Source organism: Somniosus microcephalus, chromosome 5 (genome assembly GCF_052327205.1).
Source record: "Somniosus microcephalus isolate GS21.2 chromosome 5, FLI_Smic_1.0, whole genome shotgun sequence".
Classification (NCBI taxonomy): Eukaryota; Metazoa; Chordata; class Chondrichthyes; order Squaliformes; family Somniosidae; genus Somniosus; species Somniosus microcephalus.
In genome coordinates this window covers 77,700,871-77,721,031 of record NC_140991.1, presented here as the reverse complement: position 1 = coordinate 77,721,031, position 20,161 = coordinate 77,700,871, and the positions used below count along the sequence as shown (strand labels likewise).

At 46.3% G+C, this 20,161-nt stretch overlaps 1 protein-coding gene across 1 annotated transcript in view; it reads left to right on the top strand.

The window, feature by feature from the left end:
• Positions 1-20,161, top strand: part of mrc1a (mannose receptor, C type 1a) — a 254,012-nt gene that overhangs the window by 138,672 nt on the left and 95,179 nt on the right. The window contains 3 exon segments of the mRNA XM_085987853.1: positions 2,429-2,513; positions 10,021-10,165; positions 12,031-12,072. Coding sequence (XP_085843979.1) covers positions 2,429-2,513; positions 10,021-10,165; positions 12,031-12,072 — 272 coding nt within the window.

The following is a 20,161-nucleotide window of genomic DNA, read 5'->3' as shown; positions in this document are numbered from 1 at the left end:
TGGGCTTTTATGACAATCGGACAGCTTTATAGTCACTTTTGTTGATACCAGCTTTCTGCGATTGGTGGAGAAGCATGTAGTGTAGAAGAGGGAAGCGTTCAAAGTGTTGCTGGGGGGCGGGGGGGGGCGGGTGGGGGGGAAGTGGGGGGTGGTGGGAGGGCATGGGGTAAGTGCTATGGCTAGGTGTAAAGCAGAGAAATGTAAATAGAAAGGCCTGTACTAACCCTTGCTCCTCATTGTCAGATTATTAAACCATTTCATGCACTGAAACTAGGTCTTGGGGGTAATGCTGAGAGGAGAGGATAGTGAGTTATTAGAGGATAAATGGAAATTGGTGGGGATACTTAACAAATATTTCACATTAATGTTCACAAAAGAGAAGGATATTGGGGAGGAGGTAAATCTGAATCGGTCAAAAGTGATACGAGAGATATTATAATAATTAAAAGGAAAGTATTAGAGAAATTAGTTAAACTAACACAGGAAAAAGAACATAAGAGCATAAGAAATAGGAGCAGGAGTAGGCCATACAGCCCCTCGAGCCTGCTCCGCCATTCAATAAGATCATTTTTTTTAAATGTGTTTATGGGATGTGGGCGTTGCTGGCAAGGCCAGCATTTATTGCCCATCCCTAATTGCCCTTGAGAAGGTGGTGGTGAGCTGCCTTCTTGAACTGCTGCAGTCCTTGTGGTGAAGGTACTCCCACAGTGCTGTTAGGTAGGGAGTTCCAGGATGTTGACCCAGTGACGATGAAGGAACGACGATATACTTCTAAGTCAGGATGGTGTGTGACTTGGAGGGGAACTTGGAGGTGGTGGTGTTCCCATGCGCCTGCTGCCCTTGGCCTTCTAGGTGGAAGATGTCGTGGGTTTGGGAGGTGCTGCCGAAGAAGCCTTGACGAGTTGCTGCAGTGCTTCTTGTAGATGGTACACACTGCAGCCACTGTACGCCAGTGGTGGAGAGAGTGAATGTTTAAGGTGGTGGATGGGGTGCCAATCAAGCGGACTGCTTTGTCCTGGATGCTGTTGAGCTTCTTGAGTGTTGTTGGAGCTGCCCTTATCCAGGCAAGTGGAGAGTATTCCATCACACTCCATAATTGTGCCTTGTAGATGGTGGAATGGCTGATCATCCACCTCAACTCCACTTTCCCACCCGATCTCCATATCCCTTGATTCCCCTAGAGTCCAAAAATCTATTTATCTCAGCCTTGAATATACTCAAAGACTCAGCATTCACAGCCCTCTGAGTGAAGAAATTCCTCCTCATCTCGGTCTTAAATGGCCTACCCCTTATCCTGAGACTATGCACCCTAGTTCTAGACACTTCAGCCAGGGGAAACAACCTCTCAGCATCTACCCTGTCAATCCCCTTCAGAATCTTGTATGTTTCAATGAGATCACCTCTCATTCTTCTAAACTCCAGAGAGTCGAAATCTGATGGGATACATCCTAGGATGCTGAGGGAAAAGAGGAAGAAATAGCAGAGGCCTTAGAAATTATAGGGAGATTTTAGCTGTTAGTGGTTTTTGTGTGGAAGATGGGCGGGGTGGGTGGCCTTGAGCAAGCAGTGAGCAGAATGGGGAGCTGTTACAGAGCAGGAAAGTGGCAGGAGGGTGATACATGGTGGTAAGGACGAGAAATAGCTTTCCCAGTGCAACCATGTGACAGCTGCATGTGTTTGCTGTAAGGACAACAGCGACTGCTGATAGTTCAGTTGAAAGTAGGAGGAGGGAAGCTGTAGTCCCCATTGCTCATTAGAGTATAAGCAGGTGCAGGAAGGGATGGGAATGCTTGGGGTGGGAAGGTGGGGTGCGGGGTTGGGGGGGTGGGGGTAGTCGGAGGTAATGTGCCAAGATATGATGCAGAGAAGGAGTCATGACAAGAAACAATTCTTACTGTGACTAAATATGTAAGGTGATTAAATTTTTTCTGGCATTGAAACCATGTCTTAGGGATGAGGCTGACTCCACTGACTGCTATGCGATCTTCCTCCAAACCTGCTCAGGGTCTTCCTGGGAGTTAAAATCTTTGTGGAAGAACCTACGCACTCTCATTCCCTGTACTAAAATCTCCAGGACTGAGAGTCGTGGCGTCCTTCCTTGAGACCTTGCTGATGCTCAATTTCCCATCAGAGTGCTGCAGTGGTAATCCAACTTCCTCGCTTTAAGAGAGGGTGCATCTTGCTTTCAGGAGTGCAGCTTATCTTTTGGGCCCATGTGAAATCCCACCCCCCTTCATTGGCTTGTCAACATCTGAAAACTCATGGGCAACTCACCTGTCGTAGGATGGTGAGGCCTGACCATCAAAATGGTCTCACGCTTTCTTGTGGGTAAATGGCACATTTGCCCTGCCCAGCCAGCACCAATTCAACGCCTGAAGTTCAAATCGACCACAATATATGATTCCATTTTTCTTTTTATTATATATAGGTCGGCTTTGGTTTATTCACCTGTGTGGATTGGACTAAGTAAGCCGAGTCCGAATGGTGGATTTATCTGGAGTGATGGCAGTCCAGTAAGTGTTTTGCCCTTAAATGAGTAAATGTGTGTCGTTTGAAATAACTTCCTATTTTGCTTTTTAAATGAATAACTCCCCGTTTTAAAATTACATAATGCCCATAGTTTAATTGTAATGCATTCCATTTTTACTCATTATTTTGATGTATTGGAGTGCGCTACGTTTCCGGTTTTAGATGTTTAACGAAGGCCTTTAAGAATTTAGTTAGCGACAAACATTTGTAGAATTAACTTTATTTTTCTCACCTGTTCATATTGCTGTTTTCAAACTCAAAAGTTTTATTTAAAAGGAATAACAGTATTATGGAATCTCCGAGCTTCTAACAGTGCATTTACACAACAAGCTCACCACCGGGGCAAAGCACCATGAACATGTGGGGCCCAGGTTTCCTCAGGCCATGCTCCACTGCTGTAAGTACAGTGGGATGGGACCCCTGTCCGCCCACTGGTTGTGTACCTGACCCCATCCAACTTTCAGGCATCAGGGGCGTTAGCATATATTGGGTGTGTGCCCATGCCATTGCAGCACAGCTTGGCACCCCACCTCAGGTTGGGAGAGAAAGCTCATTGCAGTGAATAGCCGTAGTGTGAGTGGGCTGACCACACTGGCGGAAACTTTTTAAAATATTTTTTTTTAAAAGACAGCTCCTAAATAGTCCAGTTTCCCTGCAGCATTTGATCACTTTGTGATTGCTGATCAAGTGTTGTAGAAAAACTGGCCTTGACATGTGATATCCCCCTCCGAGGCCCTTAGCAACTCTAGGTGCTAGGAACATACAAGCATCCCCGATGCTCAATGTTGCTAGGTTGCAAATGGCATGAATTACATCCAATGTATTTTTCAAGGGAGAACCAGACCAAATACAATAAGTTGATGAAGGATGAAGGATGTGAAGATGAAAATAAGATTGGCGAAGAGAGAATATGAGGGTAGAATGGCAGTTAACATAAAACAGAACCCAAAAATCTTCTACCGGTATGTAAACAGTAAGTGGGTAGTAAGAGGCGGGGTGGGGCCTATTAGAGACAGAGAAGGTGATATATGCTTAGAGGCGCAGGACAAGGCTAGAATACTCAATGAGTACTTTGTATCAGTGTTTTATAAGGAGGTGGATGCTGACAAAATATCGGTAGCAGTGGAAAAGTTAGAAGCAATGGAAGGGGTGAAAATTGATAGACATGATGTACTAGAAAGGCTGGGTATGCTTAGAGCGGACAAGTCACCTGGTCCAGATGGCTTGCATCCCAGGTTGCTAAGGGAAATGGGGGAGGAAATAGCTGAAGAGCTTGCCATAATTTTCCAATCTTCCCTAGATGCGGGGGATTGGAAAGTGGCAAATGTGACACCATTGTGCAAGGAAAGGTGTAAGGACAATCCTAGCAACTACAGGCCAGTCAGTTTAACATCAGTGGTGGGTAAAGTTTCAGAAACAATAATCAAGGAAAAGAATTAATGGGCATTTGGTGAGGTTAAAGCTAATTAAGGAGAGCCAACACAGATTTGCAAAAGGAAGATCATGTTTGACTAATCTAATTGAATTTTTTGATGAAGTAACAGAGAGGATCGATGAAGAGAATGCAATGGATGTTGTCTACATGGATTTTTGGAAGGCATTTGACAAAGTACCACATAGAAGGCTGGTTAACAAAATTGAGGCTGATGGAATAGGTGGGTCAGTGGCAGCTTGGATAATGAATTGGCTTAAGGACAGAAAACAACGAGTTGTGGTAAATGGCTGCTTTTCAGACTGGAGGATGGTAGACAGTGGTGTTCCCCAAGGGTCAGTGCTGGGGCCACTGCTTTTTTTGATATATATATAAATGATCTGGATATTGGAATACAGAGTAGAATTTCTAAATTTGCCGATGACACCAAACTTGTGGCAAACAGTGATTGTGATATCAATCGACTGCAACAGGACATTGAATGGCTAGCAGAATGGGCAGACAAGTGGGAGATGGAATTTAATACAGAGGAGTGTGAGGTGATGCATTTTGGCAGAAGGAACAGGGAGAGGTAATATACACTTAATGGGACAGTTTTAAAGAGTGTGCAGGGACAGAGGGACCCGGGAGTTAATGTGCATAGGTCCCTGAAGGTGGCAGAACACATTGAGAAAGTGGTTAACAAAGCATATGGGATCTTGGGCTTCATAAATAGAGGTACAGGTATTGAGTACAAAAGTAGAGAAGTTATGCTGAACCTTTATAAAGCGCTGGTTAGGCCACAACTGGAGTATTGCGTCCAGTTCTGGTCACCACACTTTAGGAAGGATGTGAAGGCCCTTGAGAGGACACAAAGGAGATTTACCAGAATGGTTCCGGGGATGGGGAATCTTAGCTACAAGGACAGGTTGGAGAAGCTGGATTTGTTTTCATTAGAGCAAAGGAGATTAAGGGGTGATTTGATCGAGGTTTACAAGATTATGACGGGTTTGGATAGGCTAGACGAGGAATGGCTGTACACACTAGTTGATGGTACAAGGAATGGGGACACAGATTTAAGGTTTTGGGCAAGAGATACAGGGGGAATGTGAGGGAAAACCTTTTTACGCAGCGAGTGGTGATGACCTGGAATTTGCTGTCGACGGAAGTGGTGGAAGTGGAGACACTCAGGCCTAGAAATTCAGTATAGCCACGTTCGGGGCGCTACAGTCGGGCGGCCGCTAAAGTTTGCGCCCGGCGCAAGTTCGCGCCACCTTCACTGATATTCAGTCGCATCGCCCCAAGAGGTTGCTGCTGCGCTAAAACAGGCGATGCACGACTATCATTAGGTGCTAAGCCGGTGGTCCGGGGCGATACCCCCGAGGGCGGGCGCAGCGCAGGTGCGGCGAGTTGCTGATTGACGGCAGACACTCTGGCGCCGGTCAGCTCTTAAAGGGGGAGGGTGGACTTGTCTGGCTGCCATGCCCTACGCACTGCAGCCCTGAAGCAAGGCCTGACCAATGCTGGTTCATCAGTTCTATGCCCTGGACCATGGGGAAGCCCGCTATTCTTCCAAATCCCATTGTACGCTCTTGCTGCTTGTCCAGGGTCATGGGGAAGGAGATGTACTGACGTCTCCTTCTGAAAAGGGCATTGTTCACCTGTCGGATGCAGCAATGTACCGCGAACTGGGAGATGTTGGCAATGTCCCCAGTAGCGGATTGGAAGGAGCCGGTGGCATAGAAGTTGAGAGCCACCGTCACCTTCACTGCCACCGACAGAGACGTCCTGCTCCTCAGCTGTGGCTGCAGATCTCTGCGAAGCAGGTGGCAGATCTCAGTGACCACCTCCCTTCTGAATCGCAGCCTCCGAACACACTGCTCCTCAGACATGTTCAGATATGAGAACTGCTGGCGGTATACCCTGGGTGGGTAAGGCCTCCTGTGCCGACACCTGTTGGCCCTTCTCCATCTGGCCATGACTGGCACTCTCTCACGGCGTCTCTGATCCCTTTGAATGCAATGCAGAAAGCCAACGTTTCCACCCATTGTAGCCCCCATTACAGTATATGTGGTGACTCAAGGCTATGGCACTGAAAGTGAAATCCAAGTGCAAAGCTCTGGCCTGAAGCCAGAAGTACCTGTGCGAGCGCTGAGTCAAAGCAGAAAGCTCTCTGCCTTTGTCTCTCACACAGAAGGATTGGCACAAAATGGCTGTCACTTATAATGCAGGAGGAGTCCCCTTTAAATAGCGCCCCCCGCACCCCGCAGCGACTGGGAACCATTCCCCTCTACCAGTCGCTGGGGGCGCCAGGCGCAAAGAAGGGCGGCGCCACTGAAGTTCCGGTTTGGGGCGCACAAAGGGCGTTGCACGAGGAAATGACGTCAGGATCTGTGCGCGCGGCTGAGCGTGCGCAAAGACTTTGCGCTGACGCTAAATCTCTAGTGAAGTTGGGGAGAGGCGCAGATCGCGCTGCGCCCGGCCGCTAGCCGCCTAGCGCCCAACATCTCCTCCTCCTAAGGCGCTACCAGCTGGCGCAAGCAACTGAATTTCTAGGCCTCAATGTTTTCAAGGGGAGATTGGATAGGCACTTGAGGGAAATAAACTTGCAGGGCTACGGGGATACAGCGGGGGAAATGGACTGACTGGATTGCTCTACAGAGAGCCGGCATGGACTTGATGGGCCGAATGGCCTCCTTCTGTGCCGTTATGACTGAATGACTCCTGTGTTGCACATGCCTGCCCATTGTTAATAAGGGATGAGATCGGTATGGTAGAGATAAAAGATCTTGGCTCAGCAGATCGTGATGTAGAACTGGAATCAGTTTGGGTGGAGCTATGAAACAGCAATAGGCGGAAAACATTGGTGGGAGTTGTGTATAGGCCACCAAACATTTGTGGTAATGTAGGGCACAGTATCAATCCAGAAATTAGAAGCGCATGTAACAAGGGCAATACGGTAATCATGCGGGACTTTAATCTAGATATTGACTGGGCAAATCAAATTACCACTAATGGTGTGGAGGATGAATTCTTGGAATGCATGCGAGATGTTTTCCTGGATCAGTATGTGGAGGAACCAACCAGGGAACCGGCTATTCTGGATCTGGTACTGTGTAATGAAAAATGGCTAATCAATAATCTTGTGGTAAAGGGGCCTTTAGGGACAAGTGACCATAATATGACTGAATTTTACATTAAGTTTGAGAGTGATGTCGTCCAATCTGAAACTAAGGTCTTCAATCTAAATAGAGGAAACTAGGGACAAGTTGGCCATGGTAGATTGGGAGACTACACTAAAAGGTATGAAGGTGGACATACAATGGCTAACATTCAAGAAAATAATGCATAATTTGCAACAAACATATATTCCTCTAGGGCATAAAAACCCAAAAGGAAAAGTGATCCAACCATGGCTAACAAAATAAATTAAAGCTAGTATTGTCAAAGGAGGAAGCTTATAAAGTTGCCAGAAAAAGCGGTCAGCCTGAGGATTGGGATCATTTTAGAAATCAGCAAAGGGGGACCAAGAAATTGATAAAGAAAGGGAAAATGGAATATGAGCACAAACTAGCGAAAAATATAAAAACAGATTGTAAAAGCTTCTATAGGTATGTGAAAAGGAAAAGACTGGCGAAGGTAAATGTAGGTCCTTTACAGTCAGAGACGGGAGAATTTATAATGGGGAATGAGGAAATGGCAGAGAAATTAAATAAATACTTTGTTTCTGTCTTCACGGAGGAAGACACAAAAACCTCCCAGAAATACGAGAAAACCAAGGGTGTAGCGAAAATGAGGAACTTAAAGAAATTATTATTAGTAAAGAAACAGTACTAGCAAAATTAATGGGACTAAAAGTCGATAAATCCCAAGGACCGGATGACCTACATCCTAGGGTTTTGAAAGAGGTGGCCATTGGAATAGTGGACGCATTGGTTGTCATCTTCCAAAATTCTATAGATTCTGGGACGGTTCCTGTAGATTGGAGGATAGCAAATGTAACCCCGCTATTTAAGAAAGGAGGGAGAGAGAAAATGGGGAACTACAGACCTGTTAGCCTCACATCAGTAGTTGGGGAAATGCTGGAAAATATTATAAAGGATTCAATAACTGGGCACTTAGAAACTAATAGTAAGATTGGGCAGAGTCAACATGAATTTATGTAAGGGAAATCCTGTTTGACAAACCTCTTGGAGTTCTTTGAGGATGTAACTAGTGGAGAAGACAAAGGGAAACTGGTAGATGTGTTGTATTTGGATTTTCAGAAGGCCTTCGATAAGGTCCCACACAAGAGGTTGGTGGACAAAATTAGGGCACAAGGAATTGTGGGTAATATATTGGCATGGATTGAGAATTGGTTAACAGACAGAAAACAAAGAGTAGGGATAAACTGGTCTTTTTCAGGATGGCAGGCTGTGACTAGTGGGGTACCGCAAGGATTGGTGCTTGGGCCCCAGCTATTCACAATCTATATCAATGATTTGGATGAGAGACCTAAATATAACATTTCCAAATTTGCTGATGATACAAAGCTAGGTGGCAGTGTCAGTTGTGAAGAGGATGTGAAGAGGCTTTAAAGGAATCTCAACAGGCTCAGTGAGTGGGCGAGAACATGGCAGATGGAATATAATGTGGATAAATGTGAAGTTATCCACTTTGGTAGAAAAAACAGAAAGGCAGAATATTTCCTAAATGGTGACAGATTGGAGAATGCAGATGCTTAAAGGGACCTGGGTGTCCTTGTACATGAGTCACTGAAAGTGAATGTGCAGGTGCAGCAAGCCATTAGGAAGGCAAATGGTATGCTGGCCTTCATTACAAGAGGATTTGAGTACAGGAGTAAAGAAGTCTTACTCTAATTATATAGGGCCTTGGTGAGACCACACCACAATTTTGGTCTCCTTACCTAAGGAAGGATGTACTTGCCATAGAGGAGGTGCCACGAAGGTTCACGAGATTGATTCCTGGGATGGCGGGACTGTCGTATGAGAAGAGATTGAGTAAACTAGGCCTGTATTCTCTTGAATTCAGAAGAATAAGAAAGGATCTCATTGAAGCATACAAAATTATTACAGGGCTTGATAGGGTGGATGCTGGGAGAATGTTTCCATTGGCTGGGGAGTCTAGAACCAGGGGCCACAACCTCAGGGTAAAGGGTAGGCCATTCAGGACTGAGATGAGAAGAAATTTCTTCACACAGAGGGTGGTGAATCTTTGGAATTCTCTACCCCAGAGGGCTGTGGAGGCTTAGTCATTGGGTATATTCAAAACAGAAGTCGATAAATTTCTGACTAGTAAGGGCATCAAGGGATATGGCGATAGGGCCGGTGAATGGAGTTTAGGCAGAAGATCAGCCGTGATCTCATTGAATGGCGGAGCAGGCTTGAATGTCCGAATGGCCTACTCCTGCTCCTATTTCTTATCTTCTTATGTTCTTATTGGTGGGCAGATGTATTATGCAACTACCCCTAATCAGCCAGAGATTTTAGCGGGTGGAAAAAGGGTCAAGAACTGGCCCCCAACCTCTGCCCCTACCCACCCAGGTTCCACTCCATTTACAGCCCCAGGGTCATGGAAATTCAGTCCAATGCAGTGTAAATGGGTTGTCAAGGCCTGAACTGACTTCAGAGCACTGCACTGCACTTTGGTGTCAGATCAGGCGCTGATTCCACATTTAACCTACATTTACACTGTAACTGCAGTGTTGGTGTGAAGTAAAACCATTTCACAAGGAAACAGTGCAGTGTGACCACACCCTAATTCTCTCATCTGTGCTTTCTAATTGTTCCTGATATTAAGCATGTTCAAATGATATATATTTTTCTCCATTTAACATTTATCCCAATCCATCCAAAGCAAGGAATTGGGCTCTTTTTTTTTGAAATAGTACCTTCAGATTTAGGTTTGTTTAAACTTAAATTACCTTCATGTAAATTCATAGTGCCTTTACTTGCCATTTTTATTGTAGTGGTGCATGCTCTTGTACTAATTCAGTGTATTTACTGCTATTTTTTCTTTGTTGCCATATATTTCAAATAATTACACTGTTAAAAATGTAGCTGTTTATGTCTTTGTTACAGGTAGTATATGAGAACTGGAATCCTGGCGAGCCCAACCAGCATCGTGGGATTGAGAACTGTGTTGAAACAGGAACGGGTACTGACATGCAATGGAATGACATATTTTGTGAGAAATCACATGACTGGATTTGCAAAATTAAAAAAGGCAAGGATAAAGAATGGATTCTCAGCTTTTATCATGTCATATTGAATTGTATTTAAAATTCGATTAAGAATATCAAGTGCTGCGAACATGAGTTACAGAGAAGCTGCTGTACGTTATAGCCTGGACCTTACTGTTGGCGATGTCATCGTACTGATGTCTAACACATTCGTATCAAATTCCTCTCTCCCCTGCTTTAATGGAGGAGTAAACCCGGTCAAGATAAACAGGTTAACACCTCTATTAAAATGGTAGAGATATAAATTTAACGTAAGCTCTTTAAACCTTCTTATAATAAAATCACTCACAATAACTTCCAGGCTTGTATATTTATTCCACTCATGAAAAAGACCACAAAAGGAAAAAGTCAGGGATGGGAAAAGGCCATTTGGCTCATTCTTCTTGGGCATTAACTAGATGAATGACACTTACACTGGTCTTTCTCATGGGTGAAATAAATACAATGTTCAACTATTTTCTAGGGGGCATTTATATTTATAACAGTTATGCTTTCCCGTTTCATGTTATTTTCTTAAAGAATTCAAAATAAGCTTAACTTTCAGTTTTGTTAGGGGTTGGAGATTTGTTTCCTTCCTGAGCAAGGCCGCATGAAATAACACTTTGGTTGCCATGGTGACTGACATGGAGATGGTATTTGTGTTTTATACTGTATTAGCTGTGTAAATCTCACTGTTTGTAGTACTGGTGCTACAGAAAGCTTAGTACGAGTTATTGCTGATGATTTGCTATGGTTACAGCAGCTGCTTGCTATTGCCAAGCACCAGTAAGCAGCCATTTGAGGTTTCTTCCAGCTACTGTATACACACTAACCATTAAATATTCACACTGATGGTCAGCATTTGCTGATGAAAATCAGCGTGGAGTAGGGCTCTGTACCTTCAGTGCCACTCCTAACCCAGTCTTGCTACTACTTAAAGTGAATCTTGCCATTGCATATACGCGCGAACAAGAATTCCAGCTCATAGTATCCAGCAGCCAAAATCACTTCAAGTAGCAGCAGGTCTTGGGTCGGAGTGGCAGTGAGGGAAGGATGGAAGAAGGATATAGATGGTTGTGAAGGAGGGAGAGTAATGGATAGCCATGTAGTGGAATGGGAAGCACAAACGTATGGCAATGACGGAAGAGGGAAGGGGGAAATGGATGCAGTGAAGGTGTTAGAAATTAGGAGTGGCACTTTGGGATGGGGAGGAAGCTTTAGCTGATTTAATTGAACGGGGGGAGGAGAGGAGAAATGCCAGCTGGAACTGGGAGAGGAAGGAACCTCAGCTTGATCTGAAGGGATTGGAAGAGATCAAGAGTACTAGCTTCAACAGAGGAAGAAGTAGAGTCTCAAACTGAACAAGGGAAGGGGGGAGGGAAAGAGTACCGGCTTGAACTGAGGTGGAGGTGTTGAAGAGTCCTCGGTTCAACTGAGGGGGGGAAGAAGAAGTAGATTGCCTGCTTGAATTATTGGGAGAGGGAGAAGAGTTCAAGTAGGAATTGGGAGGGTTGGAGGTGAGAGAGAGTCTGTGAAGGGGTGGGAGTTGTTGTGTAAGCATGTACAGTTTTTTAGTACAAATTTACAGCTGGGCATTTTAACAAAAGACTGAATTCTCAACCAAATAAAACCTAGAGCAGAGTTTACAGAATCCAGAGATTTTATAGATTACCTAGAGTTTGATTATGCACATACCTATAATCTATTAATCTGAAAACCTACTGTTATTAACCACTAAGTCTAACAAAAGTACTATTAATGCTCCAAATCCCAGAAAATAAAAATGTTTCTATTATGGTCCTAGCAAATTAACAGTCCTATTTAATCATTTCAGTTCCTATCTGATAATAATGTATTTTTGGTTCCATAGGACAACCTGTAAAGCCTGAACCCACAAACTCAGGTTCACAGGGTGAGTCAACATTTAACATTTTTTTATCTGTATTGTCATCTTATTGCCAATTCCCCCCCCACCCCGCCAAATTATCCTCCTTTTAATCTTGCCAGTTGTGTTAGGATGCGCCCCTTGACTCATTTTCCAATGGATAGAAAGGCAGCTAATTTAGGAGACACTAAACTGTGGCATTCAGGCTCATAATAAAACTAACTGTTAGCAACTGAAACAAAATGGTTAGTAATGAGCTGAATATCCTTGTGGTAAGCATTTCTAGAGCAGCGCTAACTGAAAACGATGGTCATACAGAATCTCTTTTGTGATCCATGTTGAGTCTTGTAGCCTACTCGGATTGAAGAGTTTTCCAAATGTGTGGAAGTGTGTGCAAGCACTTTGGCCCTGAATTTGCAGTTGGTATGACGGCGTACTCTCAGACTACACTGTCATGCCGCCTTTGAAACTAACCACAACTTCGGGATTTGGCACATGTATAAGCGCATGAGGAAATCCCGAAGTAGCAGTCTGTCAATGACAGCTCTGAAACTGTCTGTACTTTGTGCATGCACCGCCCCCCCCATCACACACACACACACACACACACACACACACACAGAGCTGGCAATCAGTGAAATGTCGTAAATCAGTGAAACTGATGTAAACTTTGGCTCTTCCACAGTAAGTACGCTGTGAAATTCTCCACTAAAAGTTAAACCAAAAGGGATTAGGTGTAACAGGGTTTTAACAGCGTGGTGACTGACAAACAAATGTTAAGGGTCTGGAAAAGTGATTTTAACTTTGTGCAGTGTGAAATTTGTCCATTTTTAATAAAAATGAAAATTTTTAAGAAAGTTTTCAAAAACATTTTTTAAACTTTTTTTTTAAAGTTTGTGCATCTTTATTTTAGGTTTGCTTTCTCCCCCTGCGAGAACCCCAATCTTTCTTTTGCTCTCTCTAACTATTTTAAAAAGTTAGAATTTTAAGGGCTCACTCATGTCCTTGTTTGCTGTCTGTGAGAATTCTGCCTTTTGATTGGCTGCTTAGACAGCCTGTTGACATCACAGCACTTCGCAAAGGGGATTCCCATTATGTTCCGTTGAATTGCATTCAAGATCGGTAAACTCAAAGTTCTCGACACAGGGATTGCGAGATCCCCGAATGATCTCAGTGGAGCACTGCAGGGACGCTATTGCTAGAGCGCTACCCAATTTCAGCTGACTTGCTTTCAGCAATCAGCCTTCAAGCCTTGACTCTGGCTTATTCCAGCTCTTAAAGGGGAGGTAATTTCAAGCTGCAGCTGCTCATTATCAGCATTGCCACGCTTGAGTGCAACCTTGCAGCTACTGAGACAGCTTTGTGCCATGGCTGCTGCAAGGGAGCGGGAGAGGGCTACTCGATTCAGCCATGTGGAATTGGAGACATTGGTGGGGCAGTGGCGAGAAGGAGGGAATCGCTGTTCCCTTCATCTGGTAGGTGGCCATCGCCACAGATATTCAGGGCCATCTGGCGAGAAGTGGCCGAGGAGGTGTCGGCCAGCACTGTCATACACCGAGCCCTTACACAGTGCCGGAAGAAATTCAACGACCTCAGTCGGGTGGTGAAGGTGAGTACATGCTTGCAAACCTCCTACATACCAGCCTCTGATCCTCTGTCGGTGCACACTGTGCAAACCACCACTTCCCCACCGCTCAACCACCAAGCATCTGCATTTACCCAAACTCACATCCTCATCTCACACCTTGCCTACATTCAAAGTTATGCTTTTGTTCCTTTCTTTTGCAGGCCAAGATGGCATATAATACAAGGGAGCAACAGTGGACTGGAGGGGGGGAACCTCAACTGCGAGATCTCTCTGATCTTGAGGAGCGAGTGCTGAGGCTCATTGGCCCGCAGGTGGTGGCCGGCGGAGACAGCGACCCAGCTGTGGACAACAACGGTATCTTTATCCCCTCTCCTTTTCTCATCCCACTTCCCCATCAAAGCAGAAGCATTTATCACTTTCCACCTTCTGATACTGTCTGCTTTCCTTGCTCCATACCGGCCCCCCTGCCCTCACCTTAACGTGAGACTTGTGCCATTTATGCTTTCTGATAATCTCCCAGCAGATGTGGAACCTGTACCTGAGCTCCCCCAACACACTCAGGTGGGAGAGGAGGAGGAGCCAAGTACTGCGTCACTGCATTTCTCACCCGCAGGCACCAGCTCAGAGACTGGCACTACACGTTCCTTAGAGGTTAGCTTAGCACAGGGGTCTGCACTGGGTGATGCACCGAGGCCTAGCAGGCTGCAACAAGGTCAAGGGGAAAGGGTAGCTCAGGAGCCATCTCCCCGGAGGGAGAGTTTGTGCGCAAGTTCTGCTGCACAGGTTTCAGATGAGGACCTCGATGGGGAGGCCTTCAGAAGAATGGTGATGGCCATGCACTCTGAGATGATAGGTGCAAGGGGCCTGAGAGCCTCTCGGCAGTGGTAAGGAGCGTGGAGGAGTCCACATCCAGCATTGCACAGTGCTCTGTGCACACCATGGAGCCCATCATTGCCAGTCTGCAGACGATGGTGGACTCCCAGAAGGACCATGCGGATCCAGATCTCATGACATGTGTCATGGGCGATGTGGCAGCTTCCATTGCAGCACAGGCAGAAGCAATGCAACATCTTAGTGCTGTAATGGAGACAATGGTTGGTGGCATCGAAGCTCAGACTACTCTCATCCAGTCTCAGCTAAATGCCACGCAATGTCTTGGTGCTGTCATAGAGTCTCAGCTGGATGCCACACGTGCTCTGGCTGCTGCCATCGCCGCTGGGTCCACCACAGTCCACCAGGGATCTCATGGTGTCCCAACAGCCCAGCAATCTGTGCTGTAGCAGATTGGTGGGGATGTTGAGGTGCTCCCCGAGGCAGTGTCAGTAGGTCAGTAGAGCAGGAACCTGCTGTCCTCTCTCAGGATGCCAACATTCCTGATCCCACCACTGCTACTTCGCCATTGCACTTGTCGCTGCCTGTCACCCAGCCAGCCCAGACTGTCGCTGCCCAGCCTGAGATGGTGCAGTCTACAGCCGAGCCTTCCAGGCCTAGAGCTGGTCGAGGGCATCCTGCAAGGCCATCTGAAACATAGAAACATAGAAACATAGAAACATAGAAGATAGGAACAGGAGTAGGCCATTCGACCCCTCGAGCCTGCTTCGCCATTCAATGAGATCATGGCTGATCATCCAAATTCAGTACCCTGTCCCTGCCTTCTCTCCATATCCCTTGATCCCTTTAGCCTTAAGAAATATATCTAACTCCTTCTTGAATATATTTAATGAATTGGCCTCTACTGCCTACTGTGGTAGAGAATTCCACAGGTTCACCACTCTCTTGGTGAAGAAATTCCTCCTCATCTCTGTCCTAAATGGCCTACCCCTTATCCTTAGACTGTGACCCCTGGTTCTGGACTCTCTGGCCATCGGGAACATCCTTCCTGCATCTAGTCTGTCTAGTCCTGTTAGAATTTTATAAGTTTCAATGAGATCCCCTCTCATTCTTCTAAACTCCAGCGAGATCGACCCAATCTCTCCTCATACGTCATTCCTGCCATCCCAGGTATCAGCCTGGTGAATCTTCGCTGCACTCCCTCCATGGCAAGAACATCCTTCCTCAGATAAGGCGACCAAAACTGCACACAATACTCAAGATGTGGTCTCACCAAGGCCCTGTACAACTGCAGCAAGACATCCTTTTTCCTGTACTCGAACCCTCTCGCTACGAAGGCCAACATACCATTTGCCTTCTTACCACCTGCTGCACCTGCATGCTTACCTTCAGCGACTGGTGCACAAGGACACCCAGGTCTCGTTGCACTTCCCCTTCTCCCAATCTATTGCCATTCAGATAATAATCTGCCTTCCTGTTTTTGACACCAAAGTGGATAACCTCGCATTTATCCACGTTATATTGCATCGGCCATGCTTCTGCCCAATCACCCAACCTGTCCAAATCATACTGGAGTTTCTCGGCATCCTCCTCACAGCACACACGCCCACCCAGCTTTGTGTTGTCTGCAAACTTGGAGATATTACAACTAGTTCCCTCGTCTAGATCATTAATATATATTGTGATTAGCTGGGGTCCTAGGACTGATCCCTGCGGTGCCCCACTAGTCACTGCCTGCCACTCGGAAAAAGACCCATTTATCCCAACTCTTTGCTTTCTGTCTGCCAACCAGTTCTCCATCCAAGTCAGTATCTTGCCCCCAATCCCATGTGCCTTAACTTTACACGCTAATCTCTTATGCGGGACCTTATCAAAAGCCTTTTGAAAGTCCAAATACACCACATCCACTGGTTCTCCCTTATCTATTTTACCAGTTACATCCTCAAAAAATTCCAGTAGATTAGTCAAGCACGATTTACCTTTTGTAAATCCATGTTGACTTTGTCTGATCCTGTCACTGTTTTCCAAGTGCTCTGCTATTACATCTTTTATAACGGACTCTAGCATTTTCCCCACTACCGATGTCAGGCTTACCGGTCTATAAATACCCGTTTTCTCTCTACCACCTTTTTTGAATAGTGGGGTAACATTAGCTACCCTCCAATCCATGGGTACTGTTGCAGAGTCTATCGAATTTTGGAAGATGACCAGCAAGTCTCTAGCCCTCACACACAGCAGCCTTCCACCAGCCCTGCTGCAGCCACAGGGGACATACAGCGGAGGCGCACTAGAATAGTTAAGCCAAAGAGGGGAGATAAGGAAATGAATAAGGGTGATTCTTAAATAAATGTTTTGCTTATTATACACTCAAATGTTAGAACATAAATTTAAATTGAAAAGCTAAATATTTACTGTTGTGTTTCATGTAACTTACGGGGCTTGGTTATGGAAGGCCATATTGATGTAGTCTTGGGGAAGTCCAGAGGAACATGGTAGTAGGATGGCATTCAGTTGAACCAAGCCGTTATGAGACGGGCACTGACTGCCCTTGCAGAATCCCTATTGACTGGATGCCTCCTGCGTCACTGCTGTTGCTGCTGCTCCTCCTCGTCCTTCTCCACGTTCTCCTCCTGCTCTTGCTCCTCCTCCTCCTCCTCGTCCTCCTCCTCCTCCTGAGGTGGTGCATCTATGCCTGGTGGCAATGGCTGTGCCCTCATAGTAGTGAGGTTGTGCAGCATGCAGCAGATGGCAACAAATAGGGAGACCCGACGATGAGAATACTGGAGGACTGCTCCCGAGCGGTCAAGGCAGCGGAACCATTGTTTCAGCACTCCTATCGCCTGCTCAATCACGCTCCTGGTGGCGGCATGACTGTCATTGTAGGAGTGCTGGGCAGGAGTGTTTGGGTTGCGTAGGGGAGTCATCAGCCAGGTGGAGAGCGGATAGCCCTTGTCACGAGCAACCACCCGCGAGCTTGATGTGGTGGCTGGAAAAGATCTGGCGTAGGATAAAAGCATCGTGGTCACTTCCAGGATATCAGGCACTGACAGTTAGGAATCTGCATGTGTGGTCGCACACCAATTGAACATTCAGCGAGTGATAGCCTTTCCGGTTGTGGAATATCTCTGGATTGTTCTGAGGTGCCCGCAAGGCAACGTGGGTACAGTCAATGGCTCCCTGCACCATTGGGAAGCCCGTTATCCTGACAAATCTGCATGCACACTCGTGCTGCTTCTCTCTGGTCATAGGGAAAGAAATGTACTCCCTTCTCCTTTGATACAGTGCATCCGTGACATCTCGGATCGAGTGATGCACGGCATACTGGGAGACATTGGAGATATCTCCTGTTGCATATTGGAATGAACCGTTGGCATAGAAGTTGAGCATGATGGTCACCTTCGCTGCCACTGAGAGAGCTGTCTTCACCCTGGTCTGAGGCTTAAGGTCTGACTGGAGGAGGTGGCAGAGCTCTGTTACCACCTCTTTGCTGAAGCACAGCCTTCGCAGATGCTGTTCCTCAGTGAAAAGGAGCTACGAGAACTGCTGCTGCAATACCCTGGGAGGTTAAGGACTCCTGTTGCCAGCCCTGTTGTGCCTTCTCCCTTTGGCCACATGTTGCTGTCTTTCTCCATGCCTCTCTCCCTGCATATCTCCAGGCCTCTCTCCCTGCATATCTCCAGGCCTCTCTCCCTGCATATCTCCAGGCCTCTCTCCCTGCATATCTCCAGGCCTTTGTCCCTGCAGTGCTCTCCTCCTAAGAAGCCTCCGACATTCACGACGGAGCAGGTAGTCGACTGCCAACAGAGCCCCCATTAAAGTGTATAAATTGTTTTCACAAATATTCACTGAGTTAAATACAGCAATTGTTAACACTCACGACAGCCCTTGGAGCTAAAATCGCAGCGATATGTTCAGCAGCTTGTCTAGCAATGTCTCAGTAGAGTTATGGCCAACAAAAAAGCTTCCCCAAGATGGCGCCTTTAAATAGCGTGCGTGGAGCCGACTCCTGACTGCAACTCGACAGCTGAAGCGGTCATTGTTAGCGCCAGGCGGTAAGTGAGGGGGCGTGGCCGAGTTTTGTATCCGGGGCGCTAATGGAGCACTGCACCCGGCGATGATGACATCATCACCGGGCACGGCTGAGTGGAGCGGTACCTACAGGAGCGGGGCGCTAACTCTTAGCGCCACGGCAAAAACCCAGCCCAATTTAGCGTGTGGCGCTAATATCGCCGTGTCCGGGTGAATACCCATTGGAGGCACTAACGGCAGCTCAAAGCAGCCGAAATCCACGCTCTCAGTCTTTTTCACCAAGCTTTCAGTCACCCCATCTAATCTTTCAATTTATGACTCTGTGTCTGTTCCTTTAACAATTCCTTCTTTTCTTTGCCCCTTTATAAAGTGCCTTGGAATGCTTTCCATATTGAAAGTGCTATATTGGTGCAAATTGTTGTAGTTATGGTTTTGTTGTTGTCTGTATGCTGATCCATGCATTTCTCATTAATATGCAGCGCAATGAAAATATGTTCATATTGCTGCGATTTCCTTTGAAGACACATTGTGCTTCTGGGAAGATTTAGTCAGTGTAATTTTATATACAGGCCATTGGCAATTTCTTGCAGGTTTATCTGGCTATTGAAAGAAGCCAGATTCCACAATAATTGCTGCAATTGCCTTTCCTTACGTTTTTCTTGTACTGTCTACTCTTAATTTGCAGTTACTTAATTCAAATTGGCCCAGAAATTCCAGAACGGGGCTTGCAGCGCGTGCAAGCCCCGTATTTGCACTTACCCCGCGCTCGTGCCGATCAGCTTCTGGGACGCCTGAACTTGCAGAAATAGAAAGCACATTCCCGGGCAGCGTATGACGTCACGCCGCCCAGGAGTGCAGCCAGCGCGAAGCCAGGAGCGTGCAGTGTAAGTGAGACACGCCCCTTGAGGTCTCAGTTTCACTGGACACGCCCCCAATGTTTCTGTCAAGCTGCTAAGGATTTTTACATGCAAAGCAGCAGTTTAAATAGGTTTTTGGAAGTTTTTTGAAGATTTTGGTAACTTTTATAAACTTTTTTAAATGTTTACATTATTTTGAGTAATCTGAAGTAGTTTTAAAGAGAATTAAAGCAATTTAAAGACTTTTAAAAGCCCTAAAAGAATTTTTTTAATTCCATTTATTTATTTAGCAATGTCGTCGTCATACGTGTCTTCACACTGTTCCCTTTGGGGAACTGTATGAAGTGGTGGAAGGATTTATGGCCATGATTAACGCTCATTCCGTGACCGTAACCATCTTTGAACCAGCCATTAGGGCGGTTAGTCCTATGGCGGGAGGGTTTTACGGGCTCCCACAAGCTATACAAGGAGGGGGGGCCACCCACACCCACGGACGCAAATATCCCACTGGATGTCAACCCAGAATTTAGAGCCGGAGCTCCGACTCCACTTGCCGGGACTGTCTGGAGCGGGGTTCGAAACCCTACCCTGATCTGGCCCAGCGGCGGGGATCCTACCGCTATGACAAAGGCCCAATCCAATTAGCAACGTGAAATGGCAGCATAGGGCTCCAGTCACGGGGAGGGAAAAGGCACAGGAAACGTATGGGTGTCACCTTTTGTGCGGAATGGGCCTTTTGCGTAGCAGTAAGCATCCCCGCCGCTGGGCCAGAAGGAGTAGGGTTTTGAACCCCACTCCAGACAGTCCCGGC